This window comes from Aspergillus saccharolyticus, assembly GCF_003184585.1.
Source record: "Aspergillus saccharolyticus JOP 1030-1 unplaced genomic scaffold BP01scaffold_22, whole genome shotgun sequence".
NCBI lineage: Eukaryota > Fungi > Ascomycota > Eurotiomycetes > Eurotiales > Aspergillaceae > Aspergillus > Aspergillus saccharolyticus.
Genome location: NW_020290632.1, coordinates 91,117 through 113,305, shown reverse-complemented (window position 1 = coordinate 113,305; position 22,189 = coordinate 91,117). Strand labels below are relative to the sequence as shown.

The following is a 22,189-nucleotide window of genomic DNA, read 5'->3' as shown; positions in this document are numbered from 1 at the left end:
TACTATGCGCCATGCCCCACCACACCATGCAACATGATCCTCCTCTCACAACATCGCCCTCCACGCGACCCTCACCCTCCTCCCCAAAGACAACCTCAACTTCTGCGGTCCCTCCAGACTCTCCCCCCGCTTCTCGCGCAGATACCGCGCGATCTCCATGTAGCTCTCGACCGTCGTCCGCACGGGCCCGCGCACTGCCCCCGGCAGATCCTCGATCGCCGCGCGCACGCCCGCGTACAACCCCTCCGCCTTCGCCAGCAGCTTCGCCTGCATGGCATACGCCGCCGGCGAGGAGGGCACCTCCAGGATATCCCTCGGCGTTAACCCAGCCTCCACCAACCATTCTGTCGGGATATACACCCGTCCGATCGTCGCGTCGCGGTGGATGTCCCGCGCGATGTTGACGCACTGCAGCGCCTTGCCCATTTCGCGGCCGGCGTGGGCCATGGCCGTGCGGTCGTAGGTCTGGGGGTCGTGATGGTAGTGGTGGACGAGGTCGAGAACGAGTTCGGCGACCGTGCTGGCGACGCAGGTGGCGTAGTGGTCCAGCTCGTGCTCGGTGGTGATGGGAAAGACGGGTGGCTTGTCGGCGGGGGAGGTGGTAAAGGCGAGGTCCATCTCGAAGCCGGTGAGGAGGTCGTAGAGCGGCCGGACGCGGAGGCGGGCGAGTGGGAGGGCGTCGACTGCGCCGTGGAGGAGGACTTTCTTCCTGCTGCTGTCGCTACAGCTGCTGCTGCTGTTGCTGCGCTCGGAGGCGTCGACGGCATGGGGCCCGGCTTTCTCGGATGTGCGCGCGTCGAGGCAGCGACGACATTCTTCAATCCAGTAGCGCGCTTCGTTGGCGTCGTGGGCTTCGTCGATGAGGTCGTCGATGACTCGACAGAAGGAGTATCTGGTTGGGTCTCAGTACGGTTGGTAAGGGGGAAGGGGTGGGAGACGACGCACAGGTAGATCAGATCCACACGCAACGGGCCCTGGAAGAGGGCGCTCCCGAGGAACATGCTCTGGCTTTTCGCGTGCAGTCGCGCGACGGCTTGCTGGAGGTCGGTGACCACTCGCTCCTCGATGCGCGGGGGGTGCGTCACGGTGCGCAGGGTGTCCTTGAAGGCGTCCTGCGGCGAGGGACGGGGTCCGCCCCCCGTGCAGATGTTGTTGTACTCTGCCATTGCACAGGCGTAGTCGAAGCCTACCAGACCGAAGACGATCATCACGTTGATGAGGAGGAAGAAGAGCATTTCTCTGTTGCTGGTTAGTATACTCTCCTCGGGGAGACCGGGTGGGGAGCTCACTCAATCTCCAGCCCCAAGAGATGACAATTGAGCTGTGTGGCAGCCTCAATGGACCAGACCCCGGCAGCCATGGCGTTGCGATCGGCTATCCAGAGATAGACAGTCGGGAGCGCGATGGGAAGGGCAGTCGCTGTCCACGGCACGCTGATGATAAACGGGGCGACGAGCATCCTGACCGCGTTAGAGCCTTGCACAAAGCACACGACACCAACCCTACCACTGCAGCAGCACGACCGGCAGCGCCCAGATGAGAATCAACCCTAGATACGTGCTGCGCCCACCCGTCACGAAGCATGCCAGCCCCACCACGAACATCGCGGAAATCAGTCCTCCCCCGAGATCGCGGGTCCATCGGGGCGAGTCGGAGCGGAGATACATCGGCTGCACCAACGGTTTCGAGCAGATGCAGTACAGCAGCGCGGTGATGTAGGTCTGCAGCACGAAGAAGGCGACCTCCTCCGCGGGGATGGCGAACAGCGTGCAATTGAGGGTCGCATCAGCGGGATAGGACCAGATGTGGTGGCGGATGAGGTAGGAATCCCATGGTATGGTGCAGGTGACTGCCAGCTGGCCTCGGGTCAGTCATCATTGGGACCAGCAGTGGGTGAGTGATACAATATTGATTAAAACGATCTTGCCAATATCCCGGGCCGTAAAGAATGGGTAGTAGAAGACGGTCAGCACGGTGGCTACCGGGACAGTATAGGTACCATGGCTGAGTGGGATGATGTTAGCATGCGTTTAGTTCGAGACCAGGACAAGACAAGCCTACAATAACAAGTACTGAAACCCCATCGCGTGGTGGCAGCTACAGTACCTGGCTGGCCATTGCCAGTGGCTGGTGATCATCCCTAAATACAGAAGGGTGGGCGGTGGGGAGTGGATGTGTTGGCGTCATTGATGCAAGGTCGTATCGGAAGAGCTGGTCTCACATCATAACCTGCCGGGTACGACCGTGTGTCCCTGACGCGTGCTGCTGTGCCCGCTGGCGAGTAGCTTAGAGGAACATGGAGCGATTTACAGGACATGGTACGACAAAGTTGACTATGAAGCTTCTATGCTTTAAAGTCAGGCAGGAATACGGTTCAAAGGTGGGATAGGTCCGAAAAAAAAAAGGCGGAATTCTCCAAGTTGCCAAGGGTGAGCGGGTGAATTGGACCGCAGCCAAGTAGGGTACATAATCTTGACTTATCAGCTGCTTGATATTATTCTTACTATCCTGCTGCTGCACTCCCCATCAGGCTTGTGATGCTGTTGCCTTGCCGGACTGGGGATTTTCACCTCCAAGTAGGGCTAATGCGGTCACACCCATAAGTCACACCAGATGCGGCATGCTGACTGGCGGGTACGAAGGAATCCCTGCCACTGTCATGTCTTACTCAAGTTACACCCTCTATCATTTGTCTCCATCGTCGATCTTCTCATGCACGCCCTTCATGGAAAGATGATCAGCTCTACCTGCCAAGGCCAAGCCTGCCTGCTCGGTCATGCTGACTTTGTTCACTTGCGGCCCCAAGTTCGGTATGGCGAACACGAACATTCCAAATGGGACTGACCCTGAGATGCATCATGCGAACGCCTGCATGAGCTCTCTGATCTCAGCTCAGGCTCGTGGTGGTGGATCATGGTGAGCAATTCCAATTGATGCGATGCGAATCCCCTACGATGCTGCCAGATATTAAGACGATCGTGAACCCCACCAGTTCCGGAGATCAGATTGCATTCTCTGCCCTTCCCTCCTTGCTTTGCTCATCCAGCAGTCATCGGAAGTAGTCTCACCGAGTCAATTCAACCACGAAAGATGCAGTCCCTTCCCCTCCACCCCCAGCCCATCGAGACCCCCTCCCCTTCGGAGATCCTCTTGCTGCCCTCGGGCGAGAAGGGGTACCACTGGGTCCTCTCCGATGCGGAACGGAACCACATCGCCACCATGCTTGCTGTCGAAGGTGCTCCATGCCTCGACCCTTTCTTCTCTTATCGCCCGTGGCAAATAACTGATGTTGCAATAGACACCCATCGCCTCACTCTCCGCGGAACCCGCATGATGCAGGACCGTGCGATTTGTGCGGGTTGCGGCAAGCACTCCGGCCTGGATGATCTCGTGCACAATGCGCTGTATGGGGGCGTCCACACCACGCAGTTCATGCTGGATGTGCTGGTCCACGGACCCAAGGCCAATAGTCCGGGCCATCAGATCATCTGCTCGGGGTGTGGACGTGTGCATGATGGGTTGTTCTACTGGATTCCTGCACTAACCTGGATGTGAGGCTTCGGTGAGCGACTCAAGTTCGCATGTACATAAGGTACCCAGTGTGCACGATCTCTGCAATGATATATCTGGCTAGAGTCCAACCACTTGATTCTGGTGCTGTTGCAAGCAAATTGAAATGAAGTGGGCCACTGAGAGGGCTGGGGGCTACTTCTTGCGTACTGCAGACTGTAGGAAGCAATTTACTGCCAAGTACAAGAAGTAATACCACGTTTACCTCTTCACCAGTTATAGCGAGTTTGGTCGGGGGAGTGGTATGGTTACTGGCTTCGCATGCATCTGGTCCAATGGTGGCCAACCTAGCACTAAGCATCGTCAAGAGTCCGTTCTCAAAGGATTGGAATCAATTTCAATCCCCTCAGGTTGATATCTCGGGTCATGGCACTGCACTGAGACTGGGTGTTGGTGCCTGAGGCATCCATCTTCAACCCCGAGGGAAGCATACTCACTGACTATGCAGTCTCCAGAAGATATGCCTAGACAGTAGAGGTGAGTCGTCATTCGATGATAAAAACGACAAAGCGGATTCGTTGAAGCAACCTCTTTCGTCTGCTGACCTCCGCCTTCAAGCAATGCTATGTCTGCATCGGTCTGGAAAATGCAGCTGCTATTGGGGCCTATTTTAACTAGAAGACACCGGAGCCATACCGATTATGGTATTCCGCGTTGCATGGGAAAGGTGAATGCGGGAAGATTCACGGTGGACCAATTTATGACAGCTCAGGAACTGTGTCACCTCCTTGAGTGGTGAGTGGAAGACGACAATGGAGTCGTGCTATCCGGAATTATGCTCCGAAATTGTGAAGGTCTCTCGTCAAGATATATTGAGCACTTTGGAACCAAGAGGATATTGCGGCAGCATGAACTTAGGGCATGAATTAGTGGCAGGAAGGAAAGAGAACTTATGATCGACTCTACTGCAAATAAGAATAGTGGAGACCACTCGATCGGCGCCAATCAGCACCCAACATCCAGCCAGGAAATTGACTCAAATCCCACCTGCAGGCACAATCAAGCATTTCTCCCCAGCACATGGCGGCCACCACGACTTCACTCCGCAGAACCCGAAAGACGAAACCTGAATCAATCCCGAGAAACCCATGGAACATATTATGCAATGAAAACGCCATGGGGTGCTAAAGAGTGCTAAAGATAGTGGACTGACCCGCCCAAATTGTTACAAATCAAAACCTCCCCTCACGCGGGGATTTCCAACTTATTCCCGATGTTTTTTTTTTTTGCTGCGGTGTGATTCCCGAGTGATCGGAAATAACACTCGGGGCCCAGACTTTGCGCCCATTTGATTTACGTATAAAGAAACCCCCCCTCCCCCATTTTCCTTCAGGATCCAGCGTTCCACGTTTTTCTTTGTAATTTGATGTCTCCAGTTTCTTAGCCAGGGTTACTACGTTCACCTCCCACTCCTCCACTCTTTCTGCTCTGCTCGAGACCTCTGGAGTGCCGAACCAGTCAAAGATGATTGTCAAACTCTCCACCCCCTACAGCTTCCTGGATGACTACAGTGAAGGCGCCCATCCGCGCCTACTCGAGGCGCTGATGCGCAACAACTCCAGCCAGCAGACCGGCTACGGCACCGACGACTACAGCCACGAGGCGCGCCAGCTCCTGCACGCCGCAATGCACACCACCCCGGACGAGGTCGCCATCCACTTCGTGCCCAGCGGCACGGCCGCCAACCTGATCTCCATCGCCAGCTGCCTGCGGCCCTACGAGGCGGTCGTCGCCGTCGACTCGGGCCACATCAGCTGCAAGGAGGCGGGCGCCATCGAGGCGACCGGCCACAAGATCATCGCCGTGCCGCACCTGCGCGGCAAGATGGTCCCCGACCGGCTGGAGCGCGAGCTGGACCGCAACCAGTTCTTCCCGCACATGGCCAAGCCGCGGCTCGTGTATCTCAGCAACGCCACCGAGCTGGGGACGCTGTATACGCGCGCCGAGCTGCAGGCGCTGTCGGCCGTGTGTCGGCGGCGCGGGCTGCTGCTGCTCGTCGACGGGGCGCGGGTGGGGGTGGCGTTGGCGGCGACGAGGAACGATCTCACCTGGCGCGATCTGGTGGATCTCACCGATATCTTCTGGGTGGGCGGCACCAAGATGGGGGCGTTGCTGGGCGAGGCGATCGTCGTGCGGCGCGCCATCGCCGAGGGGTTCGAGTTCCACATCAAGCAGCACGGGGCGCTGCTGGGCAAGTCGCGCGTCATCGGGGTGCAGTTCGCCGAGCTGTTCCGCGATGGGCTGTTCTTCGAGCTGGCGCGCCACGCCAACGAGATGGCCCGTCGCATCGCGGAGAACTTTGTGCGCATGGGGTTCGCGCTGGCGGCCGAGACAGAGACAAATCAGGTGTTTGTGCAGATCCCCGACGCGATCCTGCCGCAGCTCGAGGAGCGCATTCGGTTCTACGAGTGGGAGAAGGTGGATGGCCACACGGTGGTGCGCATCGTGACCTCGTGGGCGACGGACGAGACGCAGGTCGAGAAGCTGAATGCCTGGGTGCGGCAGGTACGGCAGGGGCGGGCTTGATGGCTGGCTGTTGGGCCCGGGATGGAACTAATAATAGAGAGCATTAATGTTAATGAGTCATGACCAGTTGAACCATTTCGCGTGGAGTCGATCTTACGATTTATCATCGGTGGGGAGGAAAAAGTGGAAGTTGAAAGCAGTGGAGTTGAAACGAAAGGCAGTGGAGTTTCTCGGAGTCGCCGAGTTATTCCCGACAAAGGCGGTGGGATTATTCTGCCATCCGATTATATCCCGTGCCCGGCCGAACCCCCAAGTTGGGTCTATGGAGTATACACTGTAGTTATCCATCGTGGGAGAGAGTATAGCCAGAGGAAGCTGGATGCTTTACAGTGGTAAAAAGTCCAGAACGAAAGGCTGAGGACACAGACCCCGGCCAATCATCTCGAGCTGAGATTCCAGCATGGCTGGGATTGAGAAGCTTCAAGTGACTCTATGTATATCCACTGACTCTATGTATATCCACTGACTCTATGTATATCCACTACGGAAGTAACAACAGGTAGAATCAGGTTGGAATGTACAGACAGGTAACCCTACCGGTGATGTTTGATCTGCGTCCTCATCCAGGCTACTGGTCCACCTTCGGATTGCTCTCTTCCAACTCTTGCGCAAATTCCTGGACAATCCACTGACACCAGTCCTCAAACGCAGCCCGCCACTGCTGCAGCCGCGATGCTTTGACTCCCTCCATGGTCCCCTCCACCCCAGCCAGCCACTGAGCCTCCGTCTCATCCTCAAACGCCGCCCAGCGAACACTATCCTCGGCCATTGTCGCCAGTCCCCCAAGACCCGTGTTCTCAAACGCAATCAACACCTGATAGAAATCATAACTCAGCCCATTGCCCCCGTGGCCCAAAATCGCCGGATCGTCATTGTTCAACGAGACCGGCACCCCGCGCGCCTGCAACGCCGGCATGGGATGGGTCAGGATATTGGCGGTGAGGCGGAGAATCTCATGCGAGATGGGGCACATCTCGATCAGAATCCGTCGCTCCTTGACCATCTCGATCAGCAGCGGGTGCTTGTACAGCGAGAATGCGTGGCCGATCCGCCGCGATTGGAGCAGAATCGCATCCACCAGATTCCCGTCCGTGGCGTCGCCGTCGCCCAGACATTCGCCAGCATGGAAGAAAAAAGGGATTTGGAGGTTGCGTTGGGTGCACTCTTCCTGGAACCACTCGCAGTGCGGCAGCAGATCCACCAGTGGTCGGCCGAGATCTTCTTGCCCGACAAAGTCGAAGCCGGCGATGAGGTCGGGATAGGCGGCTTTGCAGTCGAGACACGCTTGCATGGATGCGCGGATGTCTTCGTCGGGGAGGCTGCGAATGGCGGTCCAGATCATCCGGGCGCCCCAGAAGCCTTGTCCGGCTGGGGAGGCACAGTACCGCTGCAGTTCCTGCGCGAAGCATTCGAAGAAGTAGCGGGCGTCGGGCTCCGGGTGGTCGGACCCCTCGCGGTGGAAAGGACGCGGGACGAGACGCAGCTCGGCGTACTTGATCCCGTCGCTATGGAGCTGCTGCAGGAGTCGGGGGACCCCGCGCCGGAAGATGGGCTCGGCGTAGAAGAGGCCGGCGATTCGGCGAAAGCACGAGGCGAATTTCTTCCAGACGTCGAAGATGCCGCGATGGTGATGATACAAAGCCTCGTCCTCGGTGATGGTCATCTGCGCGATAGCCCACGACCGGAAGCCGGACTCGCCGCTGGGATGGGTTCGGGCCGCTTCGGCCACCGGGATCAACGCGTGTGGAGGGTAATCGTCCTCCCAGATGGAGGCCGTTGCTGTTGCGACCGGGCGATTGGGACGATAGTGGAATTCAAAGGGTTTCGGCTGCGCGGAGGCACCGAGCTTCAGAGGCGCCGGACTAGAGATCCAGAACCCGGGTATCTCCAGCGCCTGATCGAGCATCCAGTCGATATCAATCATCGCTTCCATGTGGGCGTGGAGAAGGCAGCCCTTGGGCATGGCCGAGACGATCTGGTACAGGGAAGTCTGGTGCATCCGATCGCGCGAGATGGCAAAGGACATGCCCGGAAACACGACCGGATGCTTGCCCTCATGGTGGCTGCCCTCCGCTGTCGTCCAGAAGATCTCCGACTCTCGCTGGCGGATGCGGGCAACGATTTCCGCCGCGGATTTCGCGACGGGGGACATGTTCGTCTTGAACGCATAGTCGTGGCGAGTGGTCGTTTCTTGGTGGAGCAGAGCCGAACGCTCCTGCAGATGACGAGTAATCTTGGTGGATGTCATCTTGAGATTGTGATCAGATAGTGAATTTGAAGATGTGGAATGCGGGGGAGAAGCCGTTGATAAGCATCGATAGGGGGGAATGTGTGCCTGAATTTCTGGTTTTTGTGGGTATATTATCGGTTGATCCGGCTGCAGATTCGCCGCTATCAGTACTCCTTAAGTGGGATGGATAGAATTGAGCTGGATTATCAAGCTGTCTTCTGTATGAGTATAGCGTGGTGAAGGTGAATGTCATCAACTGCATCTGGCTGCCTGAGTGAGATGTCGAATTCGGCGCGGGATGCGGAACAACTCTTTTCCGCCAGACATTCTGCCTGAGGCACCAAACGAGGTCTTTTCGTTCAATTCGGATTCGCATTCGGATGGAAGTTCAACCAACAACACCACATTTACAATAATTGGCATCATGATGGGTATCTCAATGACCAGCGGGTGAGTCAGGCACAAGTGGCCGGCCCGGTTTAAAGCGAGAGAAGCTCCACTGCCAACAATCCCTATCTCTCTCTCTCTCTCTATCATTTCCGATCCGCTCCAAGGCCCGCCATTTCCGATCCTCGGCTTTTCTTGCACTGCAAACTGCATCATCTTCATCTTCGCAATGCGTCTGTCCATCTCCTGCGACAGCTGTCGGTGTGTTCCTCCATCTATCGCCTCAATGGCATGGTTGTAACTGTTTGAAACAGCCGGTCGAAGGTGAAATGTGTGCACGATGGTCAGCCCCCGTGTCGTCGATGCCACCGCCTCACTCGGGGCGCCTCGTGTCTCCTCACCGATCCACGCTCCCCCTCGGCCATGCGAACCCCTCGACCTCGCCAAACCACCTCATATACCACCAGTAGCACGCTTCGTCGACCAAGCAGGGCGAATGCACTGTCTCCCGGCCCTAACCCCGCCCCTAGCCCTGGCCTGCCCTCTCCCCAATCCACGCCCATTGCACCCCTATCCACCGCCACCCTGATCACTGCCTGCGATGTCTACCGCAAGCGGTTCCCCGTCGTCAACTTCCTGCACTATCCCTCGCTCATTGCGGACCTCTCCAGCGATGCTTCCACCGTCGAGCCGGTGTTCCTCGCCTCGCTCCTCTCGCTCTGCGTCCGCTTCATGACCGACGACAACCTCGCCTCCGAGGAAACGTACGCCAACTACGCGCGGACGCAGCTTGCCCACCGCGCCTTCGAGGCCCCCTCGCTCTACCTCGCGCAATCCCTCGTCATGCTCTCGCTCTATGAATGGGGCTCCAGCCGTCCCTACCGCGCATGGATGTACAGCGGTACGTACCAGCCCCCTGCCGCTTCACAACCACAATCCTAACTCCCCCACCAGGCATGGCAACATACATGCTCCAGACCCTGCTGAAAACCGCCGACGACAGCATGGAGCACAACCCGGAGGAATTTCACGCCCCGGCCACGCAGATCGCCTACGAGCAGCTGGTGCGCACCTATTGGTGCTGCTTCGCGCAGGACTGCGAGCTCAGCTCGGGGGCGCGCCAGCACATCGCCCTCTCCTTCCGACAGATCCTCGTCCCGCTGCCCATCAGCGACCAGGATTTCACCTTTGGGCGCGGGGGCGCACACCGGTTGATGCCCAGCGATATGACGCAGGGCTCGTCGCGCGCGAAGGGGCTGACGATCGATCGGGGGCTCAGCATCGTGACGCGCGGCTTCGATATCTTTGTGCGGATTCTGCGGTTCGCGAACGAGAGTCGACGGGGCCGGGCCTCGACGCCGCAGGACGGGTCGGCCCGGAGGATGTGGACGACGCTGAAGGGGGAGTTGGATGAGTGGCGCGAGCTACAGGATGTGACGGTCCGGTATCCCGAGACGAGTGCGCAGGCGCATGTTGCGTTGGGGTATGGGGAGTTGTTCGCTTATATCAATCTGGTGTATTTTATGAGGTATTTCACCCGTCTCTCTCAATCCGTACCTTGCCTGTTTGCTTGCAGCTGGGGCTACACCCAACTAACTGTGGTGGATGGTATAGCCTCCTCTTCCTCTACCGCGACTCCTTCCTCTCCACGGCCACGGTCACCCCGCTGGCAACCCCCGACACCGCGGACCCCGAGTCTGCCATCATCCACCTCTTCACCGCCGCCCAGCACATCGGCAGCATCATCGCCGCCCTCGACGCCTCCGGTACCCCCGTCATCACCTCATATGCCGGCTACAGCGTCTTCGTCGCCGCTCACATCAACATGTACGGCACGGTCGTGCCGTCGCGGTACCCCGGGGGTCGCCTGCGCGCGGAGCAAGAGAAGAAGCGGAATTTCGAGTACCTGGAGCGACTGTGTCGGTATTGGCTTGTGGGACATAGTTGGGTATGTGTTTCCCTCGTTTCCCCTGATTTTCGGAGCTAGGAGGTGATGAGAGGGCGGTTATGTACGCCTTCATTGCTGTGGGGTTGGGGGGTTGTGATACTGTCTTGTCTGGCTGGAAGAGTTGTCCATGTACAACCTGGGCGTGTCCTCATAGAGCGAGAAGTCAAGATGGTGACTAATGAGATTTGGCAGTGGCGCACCCTTCAGGAAGCGAACCGATTCTACTCCACGGCCAGACCACCCGCTAGCCTCTCGACCGTGGAATCAACAGAACGGACAATTGGGCTGATGGCGGAACGACCGGATCACTTGACGCTGGCGGGCACGCTGGATGAATACGGGGACATCCGGGTGTCGAGGCCGGAGATGGTGGCAGCTAGGACCAGGAGTAGCGGAGGTAGTGCTGAGAATAGCGGCAAAGCTGAGGGGAGTTCTGTGGCGACTAGCAGCGTCGTGTTGGGGGCAACAGGGACGGCGACCGCAGGAGCAGGAACAGGCTCGGCGGAGTACGTCGAGCAGCCGCTGGGGTCAGAAATGGTGCAGTGGCCCTTCCTGGACGAGAACTGGTCACTGGGCTTTGATTTGGGCTTCGATGCCGCGTGGCCTGGGCTAGGCTAGGGCCGTGACTGCGGTCTAGGGCTACAGCGAAAATATATGTGATAGTTATGCGTTTATGACTCTATCAAGGGCAATAGCGTACGACTCGTTAGTAAAACAGGTTATACTAGTCAATAAAAGTCCAGCTAACCCCTTTCCTTGTCCTGCTCGGCTCGCAACTTCGACACCACTCTCCCGCCTAGCATTACCAAACTATCCGCATTGACAATGTCCAGTGTACTCACGTTCGCCCCCATCTCTGCCTTGATCCAGTTGCGCAGCTCTACCGCCGCCAGCGAGTCTAACCCATAGACCGACAGCGGCTGGCCCGGCTCCACCTGCTGCGAGTCATCCCACCGGAGCATCTGCGCCAGTCGGGTCCCCAGAATCTCCAAGCATGTCTGCTGCACCAACTGGTCGTCCGTCTCAGCATCGGGGTCAGCGCGGAAAAGCGCCCGGAATCGTTGCACAGCCCGAGCAAGAGGATCAGTCTTACTGCCGGACCCTCCGGCAGACGACGACCCCGCCCCGTTGGCAACAAAGAGCGTGCGGAAGCGCAGGTCAAAGCGGAGCATCGATTGTTCCGGGTCCTGCGGAAGAGCAAGACCAGTGATTATCTGCGCGATTTGGGGTCCACCTTCCTCGGTGGTAGCCTGACAGCATAGCGCCGCGTCCAGAATCGCGTGCAGCGCGCTCTCCGGGATAGCAGTGATCTCGACGGACCGCTGGTGGCGCTGGGAGAGAGCGTCCGACTCGGCTACCACACCCACATCCTCGATCACACCCAGGTTGATTGTCAGGCACTTGGCACCGAGAGATCGGCGATAGGCCGCAAAGGAGTCGAGAAAGCAGTTTGCAGCGGCGTAGTTGGCTTGACCCTTGCTGCCAATCACACTGGAGATGCTGGAGAGACACAGGAAGAAATCCAAGGGCAGGCGCTTCTCCGTGGCCACGCTGTGCAAGTTCCACGCACCGTGCACCTTAGCTTCAACCGCTTCGTGGAACTCTCTGACTGTCATTGTCTCATATGGCCGGTCCCGTAGAACCATTGCCCCATGAATGACTCCCTGAATCGGGTAAGGGGCTCGCGTAAAGGCGCGGCGCACGTCTACAATCCGCGCCACGTCGCCGCAGCAGTCGTAGACCGCGCACCCCAGCGACCGACATTGCGCGATCACCGCTTGCGATCGCGGATCGCGGCATCCGCTGCGTGTCATGATAACAATGTGGCGCACACCGCGGTAGGCAAGGCGCACCGCCAAGCTACCGCAGAGGCCCTTCAGTCCGCCGACAATCAGGAAGGCTGATTGATCTGTTATTGTCACGTTGTGCTGCAGACGGTGGACGGGCACTTCAACATCTCCGAGCGCCTCTCCGTCGCTGATCACAACCTTACCAATGTGCTTACCACTACGGAGGTAGGCAAAGGCGTCTTGGACCTGCATCATCGAAAATCGTGTGATGCGCGTGATTGGGGTGATATGTCCACCCGCGATCAGCTCGAAGAGGCGCTTTATGAGTCTGTGAAAATTAGCCGGGAGTGCATGAAGTATGCTCAAGAGTGCTTACTTGAAATGTACGCCATCACGCATTATCTTGGCATGGGAGAGATCCACAGCCCGGTAAGAACAGCCGCGGTCGAATGGTTCCATCGAGAGATAATTGCGTTCGACAATATCCCGCTTACCGATCTCCACCATGGTGCCACCGTCGGCACAGATTCGCCAGGTAGCGTCAAGCAACTCGCCTGTCAGCGAATTCACAATAACGTCAATACCTTGGCCATTAGTGGCTTTCATGATTTCCGCGGCGAACGTGGTACTTCTGGAGGTAAACATCCGGTCAAACGGGATGCCGAATGTCTCGTTCAGATACTGTCTCTTCTCATTGGTGCCAACTGTAACGAAGATATCTGCTTCTGCATATTTCGCAAGTTGGATGCATGCAATTCCAACGCCTCCCGCTGCAGAATGAATCAAGACTCTCTGGCCCTTTTGAAGATTACCGATGTTGAACAGAGAGTAGATGGCAGTGGAGTAAACGACCGGCATGCTGGCGGCCTCTTCAAACGACATGGAGTCCGGTATCTCATGGGTGTAGCTGATCGGGACCTGAATTCGGTTGGCCAGAGCTCCTTTGATAATGAAGACCATGCGACTGCCCACAAGGCCTGGCGACAGGCCAGATCCTACGCGTCGGACAATGCCCGCGCCCTCCAACCCGAGTAGGTATTCGTTCTCGGGCACGATGCCCATAGTGACGGCCACATCCTTGAAGTTGAGGCCGACGGCGTGTATCTCAATCTCAACGTGGTCGTCCGGTAGGGTGACATCGGGGATTTCACAGAAGGCGAGTCCTTCAAGAGTACCTAGTTTCTGAGCTCGTAGCTGCACGATCGAAGTAAGGTCGTGAATCCGTGTCTGAATCGGGGCGTCCGCCTCCTCTTTAATGGCCTCTCCCAGGCGTTTGTACGGTGCCACGCGATGGATGTAAATTATCCCATCGCGCTCAACGTATTCCATGTCTGTGGTCCAACGCGCCTGCGGGCGGCTTAATTGGGACAGAGCGTGCACGATGGCATTCGGCGCTGAGGGGTCGTCCCGACTCTCAACATCCAGTGTCATGACTACTGCGGATGGATCTTCTGATCGGATTGATCGGAAGAGACCGGTAATCATAGCATTGTCGGGCTCTGTCACCTGCATTTGACCTCCCTGCGTGACCCAAAGAATTTTACAGCCGCGTCCCACGAGGCCGCGCAGACACTGCCATTGTTCGTCCGAGAAGTGAGGCAAGACCGGAGCAAAGAGCTCGTCAATGATCAAGACCGTGCCTGACTCAGGAATGTTGTCAGGGTTGCAGACATGCTCGTATGCGTCCCAACCGGCTATGTTAAGCTGAGCTCTGATTGCCTGTGTAAGGCATGTTGTAGGTTCCATGTAAAAAACATGCAACGGTTTGAGGCTTACGCTCTTCTCGTCGCACGAGCTTGTAGAACATAGATACCCGACTCCGTCTGTTCCAACCATTGGCAGGACATGTGAAAATCCAAGCCCGGCAATTTGCCCAGTCGCGTCATCTTGATCGCTCAATGCAGTAAGCAATATACGTCCGTTTGCTGTCAGAAGACTCTTGACAGCTGTTAGTACAGGAGCTATAACCTGATCCGTGCTCGGGTTGATGATGATAATATCGAAAGTGTTGTCCCCGGACTCCAATCCCAGAGCGGAAGCCTCTCGGTTGTAGGGGCAAAAAGACGTGTTCTTCCTGTCCTGATAGCGAGCTTGAAACAGGTCTAGTGCTTCAAGGTTATCACCTAAACAACAATACTTGCGATAGGAGTCAGTGACGGCTGTGCTTTCCCTCTCAAACCACGTGCTAGTTTCAGCTCCCGTCCCCAAGTTGATCTCCAAGATAGCCAAGGCAGGGTTTTTGTGAGTCATCAAGTCGAGAACGTAGGAGACTAGCGCCTTCTGCTGTACTTTCAATTTGGACATAGCTTCAACCGTCAAGGTGGCGACATCTGGCTTCCAGACATCCTGGGTCAGCCATTGTGATTTGGTTGCGCACACCCCGAGGTCGATGAGATGTGTTGAAAAGTTCTTCAACTGCATGAGTAGCGCCCCGGTATCAGGGTCGTACATTGATACATCAGACCAGAAGCTTTTCCCAGTGTCTTCACGGCCTCTTCCAGAGTACACACTAGTCGCTATAGCCATTCCTGACGTCGGACGGTTCGGGTTGGGGTTGATAATCAGGTCGTCAAATGCTGACGGAACCAGCGGTTCCTTAAGACGCGTGCGAAGTCCTTCGCAGAATGCAGGGGCTGTCGCTCGAAAAATGCCATCCAGGGCTGCGGGATGGTACGGGTAGTGGGATTGGGTCTTTCCATTCGCTAGAGGTTCCGAAAGACTCACCAGGGAACGAGAATAGCGCTTTCCCGCATGCGCCTCAACTTTCTCTAGTAAGTAGAATGCTGGGCCGTATTCGAATCCCATCTCGGCAAATGCCTTGGTCCAGAGGTCTCCTGGTGTTGGGTTAACGAGAGGGGCAATATCTGTCGCAGAAGCGGCGTCAAGAACAGGGTCTTGAACGCGAATCTGACCACCTGCATGCTTGATCGTAGCGCCGCCAGCGTGGCTTGACGAGACCGAAAATTCGTACCACACATCCTTAGAGCCCGGAAGAGGGTTGAGAGATAAGTATACGTCGGGCTCGATGCCTTCTTCCAGTGTGAGAGCCATTTCAAAGCGGACGTTTCGGAGATGATAGCATAGCTCACTCGCCGTGTTGGCAGAGGATAGGCCGTTCATTGACTGCACTTGGTAAATGCCTTCAACGGCCATGGCGAGGTAGCCCGAGCCAGGAAAAACAGTGTTGGATCCAATGCGATGATCCTTCAGCCAAGGCAGATTACACAGGGCCATAGATTTCTTGAACACTGGTGCGCGCCAAGGCGTGCCGAGGACTTTGCTCCCAATCAAATCGTGGTGAACAAACTTCTTGAATCGCCAATCCCGACTGGCGGTGCTCTCATTCCAATACTTGGTTGAATGGTTCCAGCAGTAGTTCGGCAGGTCGATGATGATGCGGGGCGCAGGGGACTGAGCATCCTCATTGACCTGTGCCATGTCGACTGGGAGTCCGGAGAGATACAATTCACCGGCAACCTCGAGCGTAGACCGAATGGAGTCTTGACCTCGCCTGAGAGACGAAAGGTAGGCAGTACCCGTCGCCTTAGCACCCATGCTGGCCATAATCTGTGCAATGGGCCCCTTGAGGGTCCCACTAGGGCCGATTTCAATCAGCTTGTCAATCGGTGACTCCTCTGTCAGCATACAGCGAACAGCTTCATCGAACCGCACAGGGCGCGTCATGTTAGTCTTCCAGTAATTGACATCAGGTGGGCGCTCTTGCTTTGACCCGGAGACAGATGAAAACATCGATACGGCATCCAAGGTTCGAGTCCTATGAAAAGTGGGTGGCAGGTCTCGCGCCAGCAGCTTTTCGTAGGTTATGCCAATATTCTCCATGTAAGCGGAATGGTAGGCCATATCCACCTGCAACATACGGGCAAAGACTCCGGCTTCTACAAGCCGCGTTTGGACCTCCTCGAGCCCTGCTTTGCTGCCAGACAATGTTAGACTCTTTGGGCCATTGTAGCAGGCAATCTGAACATTTTCCGTGCCTTCCATGAAAGGATCGATCTCATTAGCTCCGATGCCTACGGCTAACATTCCTAATGCCTCGTCATGCGGCTTCTCATTGGCCGATGCTTTGCCTCGATGGTACGCAATGATGATAGCCTCTGCCGATGTCAAGTACCCAGCCGCATAGGCGGCCGCGATCTCACCAGAAGAATGACCGACAACTGCATTAGGGGCTATTCCCCAACCACGAAGAACCACAATCAAGGCGAGTTGGAGTGCGGTTACGAGCGGCTGGCTGAATTCGGGTTTGCGAACATGCTCTGGTTCTCGGGCTGCAGTCAGCTCGTCGAACAGTGTCCATTTCGGCGGGTCTACTAAGCACTGTAGAACGCTGTCAAGATTCAGAATCATTTCTCGCGCTGGCTCGAATGTCTGTAGGAGTTCGCGGCCCATCTCCGGCCATTGAGACCCTTGTCCAGTAAAGACGAAGCCGACTTGAGGCGGTCGGATATTTTTCTTGCCAAACGTAACCACGGCGGGCTGCGAGAAGCTCAGACTGTTGGCGACCATGTAAGCTCGGTTGAATAAATGGCTTCGTCTAGTCCCGAGAGTATGGGCAAGATCCCTCAACGCGATGTGGACCTTCTCTTCTTCCACATGCTGGGTGACGTTCTGTATGTAGCGACGGAGCGACGATTCTTCATTGGCTGAAAAGCACAGCAAGTAAGGTCGAGAATTTGTGGGTTCCGCCTTACTAGCTGGGGCCCCTTGGAATGATGATGTATAGGTCGGTGTGTAATTCTGTACTACTGCCCTGGGTTCGTCGAGGATAGCATGGGCATTCGACCCTCCAAATCCGAAACAGTTGACACCCACGCGACGAAACGGCATATCAGGGAAATCCGTCACATGCTGCGAAACCTCTAGCTTCAGCTTTTTGAAGTCAACTGCAAAGGTCAGTGAGGGCACAGGTCAGACTCCTGAGGACATACTGTTAGGATTCGGTGTCAGGAAAGTGGGATTGCCCGGGATCTTTCCAGTTTCGAGGACCATCACTGCCTTTATGACCCCCGACAGGCCTGCGGCCGGCTCAGAATGTCCGATGTTGCTCTTGACCTAATACATTGTCAGCTTATCTTACATAATTCATCGTAAGCGTGTCATCGCAATGGGCGTTCCAACCGATCCAATCCGCAGCGGGCGAGCATCCGGCCTAAACGGCGCAAAGACCGTGGAAGCACCCTCCGTTTCGATCGGGTCGCCGACGAGAGTGCCAGTGCCGTGGCATTCCAGGTAGCCAATTTGCGAGAAGTCGGTGATATTCGCATTAGCGTACGCTTGTCGCACAGCGGCTGCTTGATCCTCTCCGCTTGGAGACGCAATACCAGGGGTGCGACCATTGTGATTGTTTGCAATACCCCGGATCACAGCTCGAATTGGGTCGCCGTCTTGGAGTGCATCATCCAGGCGTTTCAAGATGACTGTGTTCATTCCTTCTGCTCTCACATACCCATCGGCCTTGGCGTCAAAAACGTGGCAGCGAGCGGTAGGGGAGTGCGTGAATCGGATCGTGCCACCTGTGACTATAAGTTTGGAGCGGCTTCAATTGCGGGACCAATTCGTACCTTCACAAGCATACTCTGGACTACATTAATCAGCACACGTCGCAATTTCAGACACGAATGATCTGAGTCAATAAGTGCTTACTTCAGAATCAGGCTGGATGCCGCAACAATCGCTCCGTTGATCTCCCCAGTATGCAGAGCTCTGCAAGCGACGTCCATAGCCACTAGAGAGCTCGAGCAAGCCGTGTCGATGGGCATGCTGGGACCTTTAATGTTCAAAAAATGGCTCACTCTGCAACTCAGCATTGTTCCGGAGCACCCAATCCCTACATTGGGTGGTCGCGCATCAGGATCTCGCGCGAAAATATCCCAATAATCTGATGAGTGTAAGCATCACCGCAAAGAAAATTCGTTGATGAGCTAGATCCTACCTCCCGGGTGAGCGCCAACATAGCAGCCGTACTTCTGGCCAGATATAGACTCGAGAGAGATGCCAGCGTTCTCTAGCGCTTCGTAGACGACCTCCAGCAGAATACGTTGTTGGGGATCCATCGATATGGCGTCTTGGGGAGTGATGTTGAAGAACTTCGCATCAAAGGCAGCAGGGTCTACGGTTTCCATGAACATGGCGCCTGAGGATCGTGAAGTCCGTGCTCTATCGGAACCATCATAGTGACCTCTCCGATTGAATCGCGACTCTGGCGCTTCGGTGTCTGCCACACCCCCTTTCATCAAGAACTCCCATAACCGATGAGGTGAGTCATTCTGGCCTGGAAGTCGACAGGCCATGCCCACAATAGCAATGGGCTCTTGAACGTAGCATCTTGAGACCAGGCTTGTCGAGGAGTCTGAAGTCTGAGGTGTCAATGCCATACTGAACTTGGTCAATGGGCGAGCGAACTGAGAAAGGTGTGGTAGGTTGTTTTCAGGATCAGATCATGAAATGCTGAGAAAGACGATGAAGGGGCAATTGAGTGATTAGCCATGGACGATAGCCCTGCAATACTCAAACCATCTGAATGGGCCAATTGTGATGCGTTGTCCAGGGAATGATCCATCCACGGGAAGGGCGTTTTTGGGCAGATTAATCTTCACACCACTCCGTGCCCTTGCGTCTCCCTTGCTGCGATTCAGAGGCGGTCTGTAGAATAACAAATTGTTTCATTTTCCACCTAAGCTACACATTGGTCTAACGAATCCAGGGACGAGCTGCAAATGGGAGGGAAATCCAACGCCAAAATAATGATCCGAATTGTCCTCGTGCCAAGGGGCCTGCAGGATTCAGGCTGCCGATCCGACGCGGGGTTATCACGATCCTAGACCGCCGCTTATGAGACCTAGCCACGGAGAACATAGCTTGTTGCGGGGAGGGAAATCCTTCAATAGCCGGTTGGTCACTTGGAGAGGGGAGTTGTACATTACTAGCTGGTGGCTTTGCCAGGCGATCGTCAGTATACGAGCTATGGACCAGTGCTCGCAAGAGAGGTAGTGACTTAGCGATCTATACCTCGATGCACCTCGACATTTGCAGTCGGACATCGCTAGAACAGGAACATCAGACGAGATTGAAGCTCCTCCCTTGAGAATCATTCTTGTGAGAGATCGATTGGGTTAAAAAGAGGTCGGGCAGGAGGACGAAGGGAGAAGAAGAGTATGGAGTGAGGGGTTAAGATATCCGAGAGTCACGGGACTACTGCTGCTGCTGCAATATTATCTCCGTCTGACCATTTCTTATCGCCGCACTGCCCACATGCCCAATTTTCAACTTCCCACCTTCCATCTGGTCGTTTTGACTGGCGGTTGTACTCATTCACACAGACTGCCCTCTTCCTTCGCATTCTAGATCGATTTGCTGCGGAAAAGCGCCTCCCCTGAAATAACTTTTGATCGACGAATCCATCATAATCCCGAGATGATGCGCGCATTTCCAGCTTAATGCAGACTCGCGGAGCAAACAGCTAGACTGGGAGTCGGACGCGTGATCATCAACGACAGTCCCTTGATCGCCCGGGGTCGAGATCTGACGAACCCTCCCACTTCAAATCCTACAGGACGCTATCGCGGGCTGTATACTCTATTTAGTGTTTGGGTTGAGGCTTGGAAGTCTACCAGCTCGGTGGGGTTGACGTGGACCACGACGAAGCGGAGCTGTCTGTGTAGACCCAATGCCGAATTGGGGGGAGTCTTGCGCGGCGTTGTGGATGAATGGCCATTGGTGACCCATCAAGGCTCATTTGGGTTGTGCCTGGCTAAGGGGACGGTCACGGTAGGTATTTCCATTAAAGTTGCTCACCGAGTAGGAAGCCCCTGTGCGCTTGTACCATCATCACAATGAGATCCCTTCTCCAGCAATATCATAGGCGAACGGACGACCGTTGACCACACGTCTATGCACCAATCTGTGTTCCAGTTTCCTCTCAATCCGACATCTCAACACTCGCCATCTAACCTCAAGATTAGCCCTTCATGGCGCGTATCAGCAGGATGTGCCAGACATTCCGCTGATTCAGCGGCGGACCAATGGTGGTGGCGCAGACGCGCTTCGAGAAGTTTATTCTCCTGGTGAAAATAGGCTGTCAAGCAAGAGGGGCTGTGGCAGAGCCTAAGAGGCTTGTTCAATAGTGGGAACGGGAACAATCCGATCGGCCTTTGAAGTCATCATGGATTGCCAGCCTCCACCGCGAACAAGATTTTTTCGGCACTGCGGGTTAAAGTCTTTTCCTTATCGCATCTCAAAATCGTTTATCTCCGAATACATCGGGTCGCTGTAAGTTATCACTCTCAGTTCCCCTAAGACCACGTGGACTTGACAGCAACGAGCAGTCCATTGATTTTTTCTTCGCAAGCAGGAGAAGCACTGAAAGCAGACGAATGCGCAACGCGAATGCGCCAAAAGCATGCGAAATTGAGAACGAGTACCGGTGGAGCGCAAGCCGCGTGGCCGGTTGGGTGGCCGTTGCTCCACTCCCCTCTCCCGAACCAACCAGCGTTCAGTCAGAACACCAAAATAACTGGGAAGCCTCAGCCCTAGTTCTGGCACGTACGACGACACAAACACCCTAAGGTCCCTAACACGCAGAGAATTCATCATCACTCACGGACTTTGACTGGAATTCGTCATGATACGGGCTCATGCCATTATGGCTGGTCCGGTAGATAATGCAACCCTCCGCCCGCCTGGATGTTTCTCTCCCACTCCTCATCATCCCGCCCTTCTCCCGTCCTGTTGAGCTCGCTCATCATCCTACTAGTCAATATGCAGTTACAATATCTAGTCGCCCTTGGGGCTCTGTCCTTTTTGGCTGCTGCGCATCCTGGCCCCGCTGCTGACCTACCCGCCACATGGGCTCCCACCGCCACCGTCACCATCACAGTACCTATAGCCACCCAGTCCACTGATCTCCACAATCTCAAAGCGCACAAAAAACGCTTCCATGGAGACTGGATCATCCAGAAGCGAGCTTCGACTACGGAAGGCACGACCTCAACCACTGAGACCAGCTCGACGACTACATCGTCAACGACTAGCACTGCGGAAGCAACCACCTCTACCACCTCCACTACTTCTGCCAGCACCTCAGAAGCCACTACAACTTCTACTACCACAACCTCTTCGGTAACTTCAACAGCAACTAGTGCCACCTCGTCAGGCACGACTACCTCCGCCACTACCCAATCCACCACAAGCTCAGCAACCACAACAACCAAGAGCGCCTCGACTGCCTCATCAACCACCTCCACGGCTTCGGCCACCAGCTCTGCTAGCGCTGCCAAAGCCGCCTACAACCGCCGCGGGGAGATTGCTGCAATCATCACTTTCAGCTTTCTGATTCTCCTTTTCGTTGGGGTTGGAGCCTTCATGTGCAACCGGGACAGCCGCAAGAATAAGCGCATCGAAGCCAGACAAGCTGCCAAGGCCGCCGAGTATTCCATGGTATCCTTGACAGACGGCGATCGACCGCAAAGCGAGGCCAAGTTTGACCGCGCCTCGGTGATGTTCGCCACGGCGCCTTCTCGCAGTGACCTCGGATTGAGCAGCCCGATGACGCGGCCATCTTCTGCAGCCGCCAGTGAGATCTTACGACAGAGTCCTACCCCTACCCCGGCTGCCGCCCCAGCGACACCGGAGCCGCAGCATCTTGGCGGTAACTATGTCTGATGGTCGAAATGTACCGAAAACAAGGGTTATGTCGAGCATGGTACTCGGTATGATAGA

The 22,189-nt window shown here is 55.9% G+C and overlaps 7 protein-coding genes across 7 annotated transcripts; 4 read left to right on the top strand and 3 right to left on the bottom strand.

The window, feature by feature from the left end:
* Positions 1-45: 45 nt before the first annotated feature.
* Positions 46-2,084, bottom strand: BP01DRAFT_416827 (terpenoid synthase; the record flags this gene model as incomplete). The annotated part of the gene is made up of 6 exons (XM_025579222.1): positions 46-892; positions 946-1,257; positions 1,290-1,460; positions 1,507-1,856; positions 1,905-2,004; positions 2,062-2,084. 6 exons carry the CDS (start codon positions 2,082-2,084, stop codon positions 46-48), a joined length of 1,803 nt encoding a protein of 600 aa, XP_025430046.1.
* Positions 2,085-3,027: 943 nt separating this feature from the next.
* On the top strand, positions 3,028-3,555 carry BP01DRAFT_392882 (RBP protein; the record flags this gene model as incomplete). The annotated part of the gene is made up of 2 exons (XM_025578184.1): positions 3,028-3,235; positions 3,299-3,555. The coding sequence occupies exons 1-2, from the start codon at positions 3,091-3,093 to the stop codon at positions 3,553-3,555; spliced, it is 402 nt and encodes a 133-aa protein (XP_025430045.1). The 5' UTR covers positions 3,028-3,090.
* Positions 3,556-4,544: 989 nt separating this feature from the next.
* On the top strand, positions 4,545-6,594 carry BP01DRAFT_357987 (threonine aldolase family protein). Its single transcript, XM_025575324.1, has one exon. It carries the CDS (start codon positions 5,035-5,037, stop codon positions 6,094-6,096), a length of 1,062 nt encoding a protein of 353 aa, XP_025430044.1. The 5' UTR covers positions 4,545-5,034; the 3' UTR covers positions 6,097-6,594.
* BP01DRAFT_357986 (Metallo-dependent hydrolase) lies at positions 6,525-8,694 on the bottom strand. The gene has a single exon (XM_025575323.1). It carries the CDS (start codon positions 8,342-8,344, stop codon positions 6,665-6,667), a length of 1,680 nt encoding a protein of 559 aa, XP_025430043.1. The 5' UTR covers positions 8,345-8,694; the 3' UTR covers positions 6,525-6,664.
* A 37-nt stretch (positions 8,695-8,731) lies between these two features.
* Positions 8,732-11,402, top strand: BP01DRAFT_343324 (transcription factor domain-containing protein). The gene is made up of 5 exons (XM_025573510.1): positions 8,732-8,974; positions 9,028-9,614; positions 9,668-10,241; positions 10,328-10,661; positions 10,854-11,402. Exons 1-5 carry the CDS (start codon positions 8,943-8,945, stop codon positions 11,277-11,279), a joined length of 1,953 nt encoding a protein of 650 aa, XP_025430042.1. The 5' UTR covers positions 8,732-8,942; the 3' UTR covers positions 11,280-11,402.
* Positions 11,403-11,404: 2 nt separating this feature from the next.
* fma-PKS (polyketide synthase fmaB) lies at positions 11,405-18,846 on the bottom strand (the record flags this gene model as incomplete). The annotated part of the gene is made up of 7 exons (XM_025573509.1): positions 11,405-12,779; positions 12,828-17,355; positions 17,401-17,524; positions 17,591-17,985; positions 18,034-18,053; positions 18,116-18,350; positions 18,405-18,846. 7 exons carry the CDS (start codon positions 18,844-18,846, stop codon positions 11,405-11,407), a joined length of 7,119 nt encoding a protein of 2,372 aa, XP_025430041.1.
* A 2,383-nt stretch (positions 18,847-21,229) lies between these two features.
* On the top strand, positions 21,230-22,132 carry BP01DRAFT_366781 (uncharacterized protein; the record flags this gene model as incomplete). Its single annotated transcript, XM_025576421.1, has 1 exon — positions 21,230-22,132. The coding sequence occupies one exon, from the start codon at positions 21,230-21,232 to the stop codon at positions 22,130-22,132; it is 903 nt and encodes a 300-aa protein (XP_025430040.1).
* Between the last annotated feature and the right edge of the window lie 57 nt (positions 22,133-22,189).

What these genes read in the sequence shown, in the direction of transcription:
- BP01DRAFT_357987 (XM_025575324.1), top strand. Translation starts at nt 5,035, where the DNA reads ATGATTGTCAAACTCTCCACCCCCTACAGCTTCCTGGATGACTACAGT.
- BP01DRAFT_357986 (XM_025575323.1), bottom strand. Translation starts at nt 8,344, where the DNA reads ATGACATCCACCAAGATTACTCGTCATCTGCAGGAGCGTTCGGCTCTG.
- BP01DRAFT_343324 (XM_025573510.1), top strand. Translation starts at nt 8,943, where the DNA reads ATGCGTCTGTCCATCTCCTGCGACAGCTGTCG. An exon ending in CCGCGCATGGATGTACAGCG is followed by an intron (nt 9,615 to 9,667) that starts GTACGTACCAGC and finishes CTCCCCCACCAG; the next exon opens with GCATGGCAACATACATGCTC. An exon ending in GGCTTGTGGGACATAGTTGG is followed by an intron (nt 10,662 to 10,853) that starts GTATGTGTTTCC and finishes GAGATTTGGCAG; the next exon opens with TGGCGCACCCTTCAGGAAGC.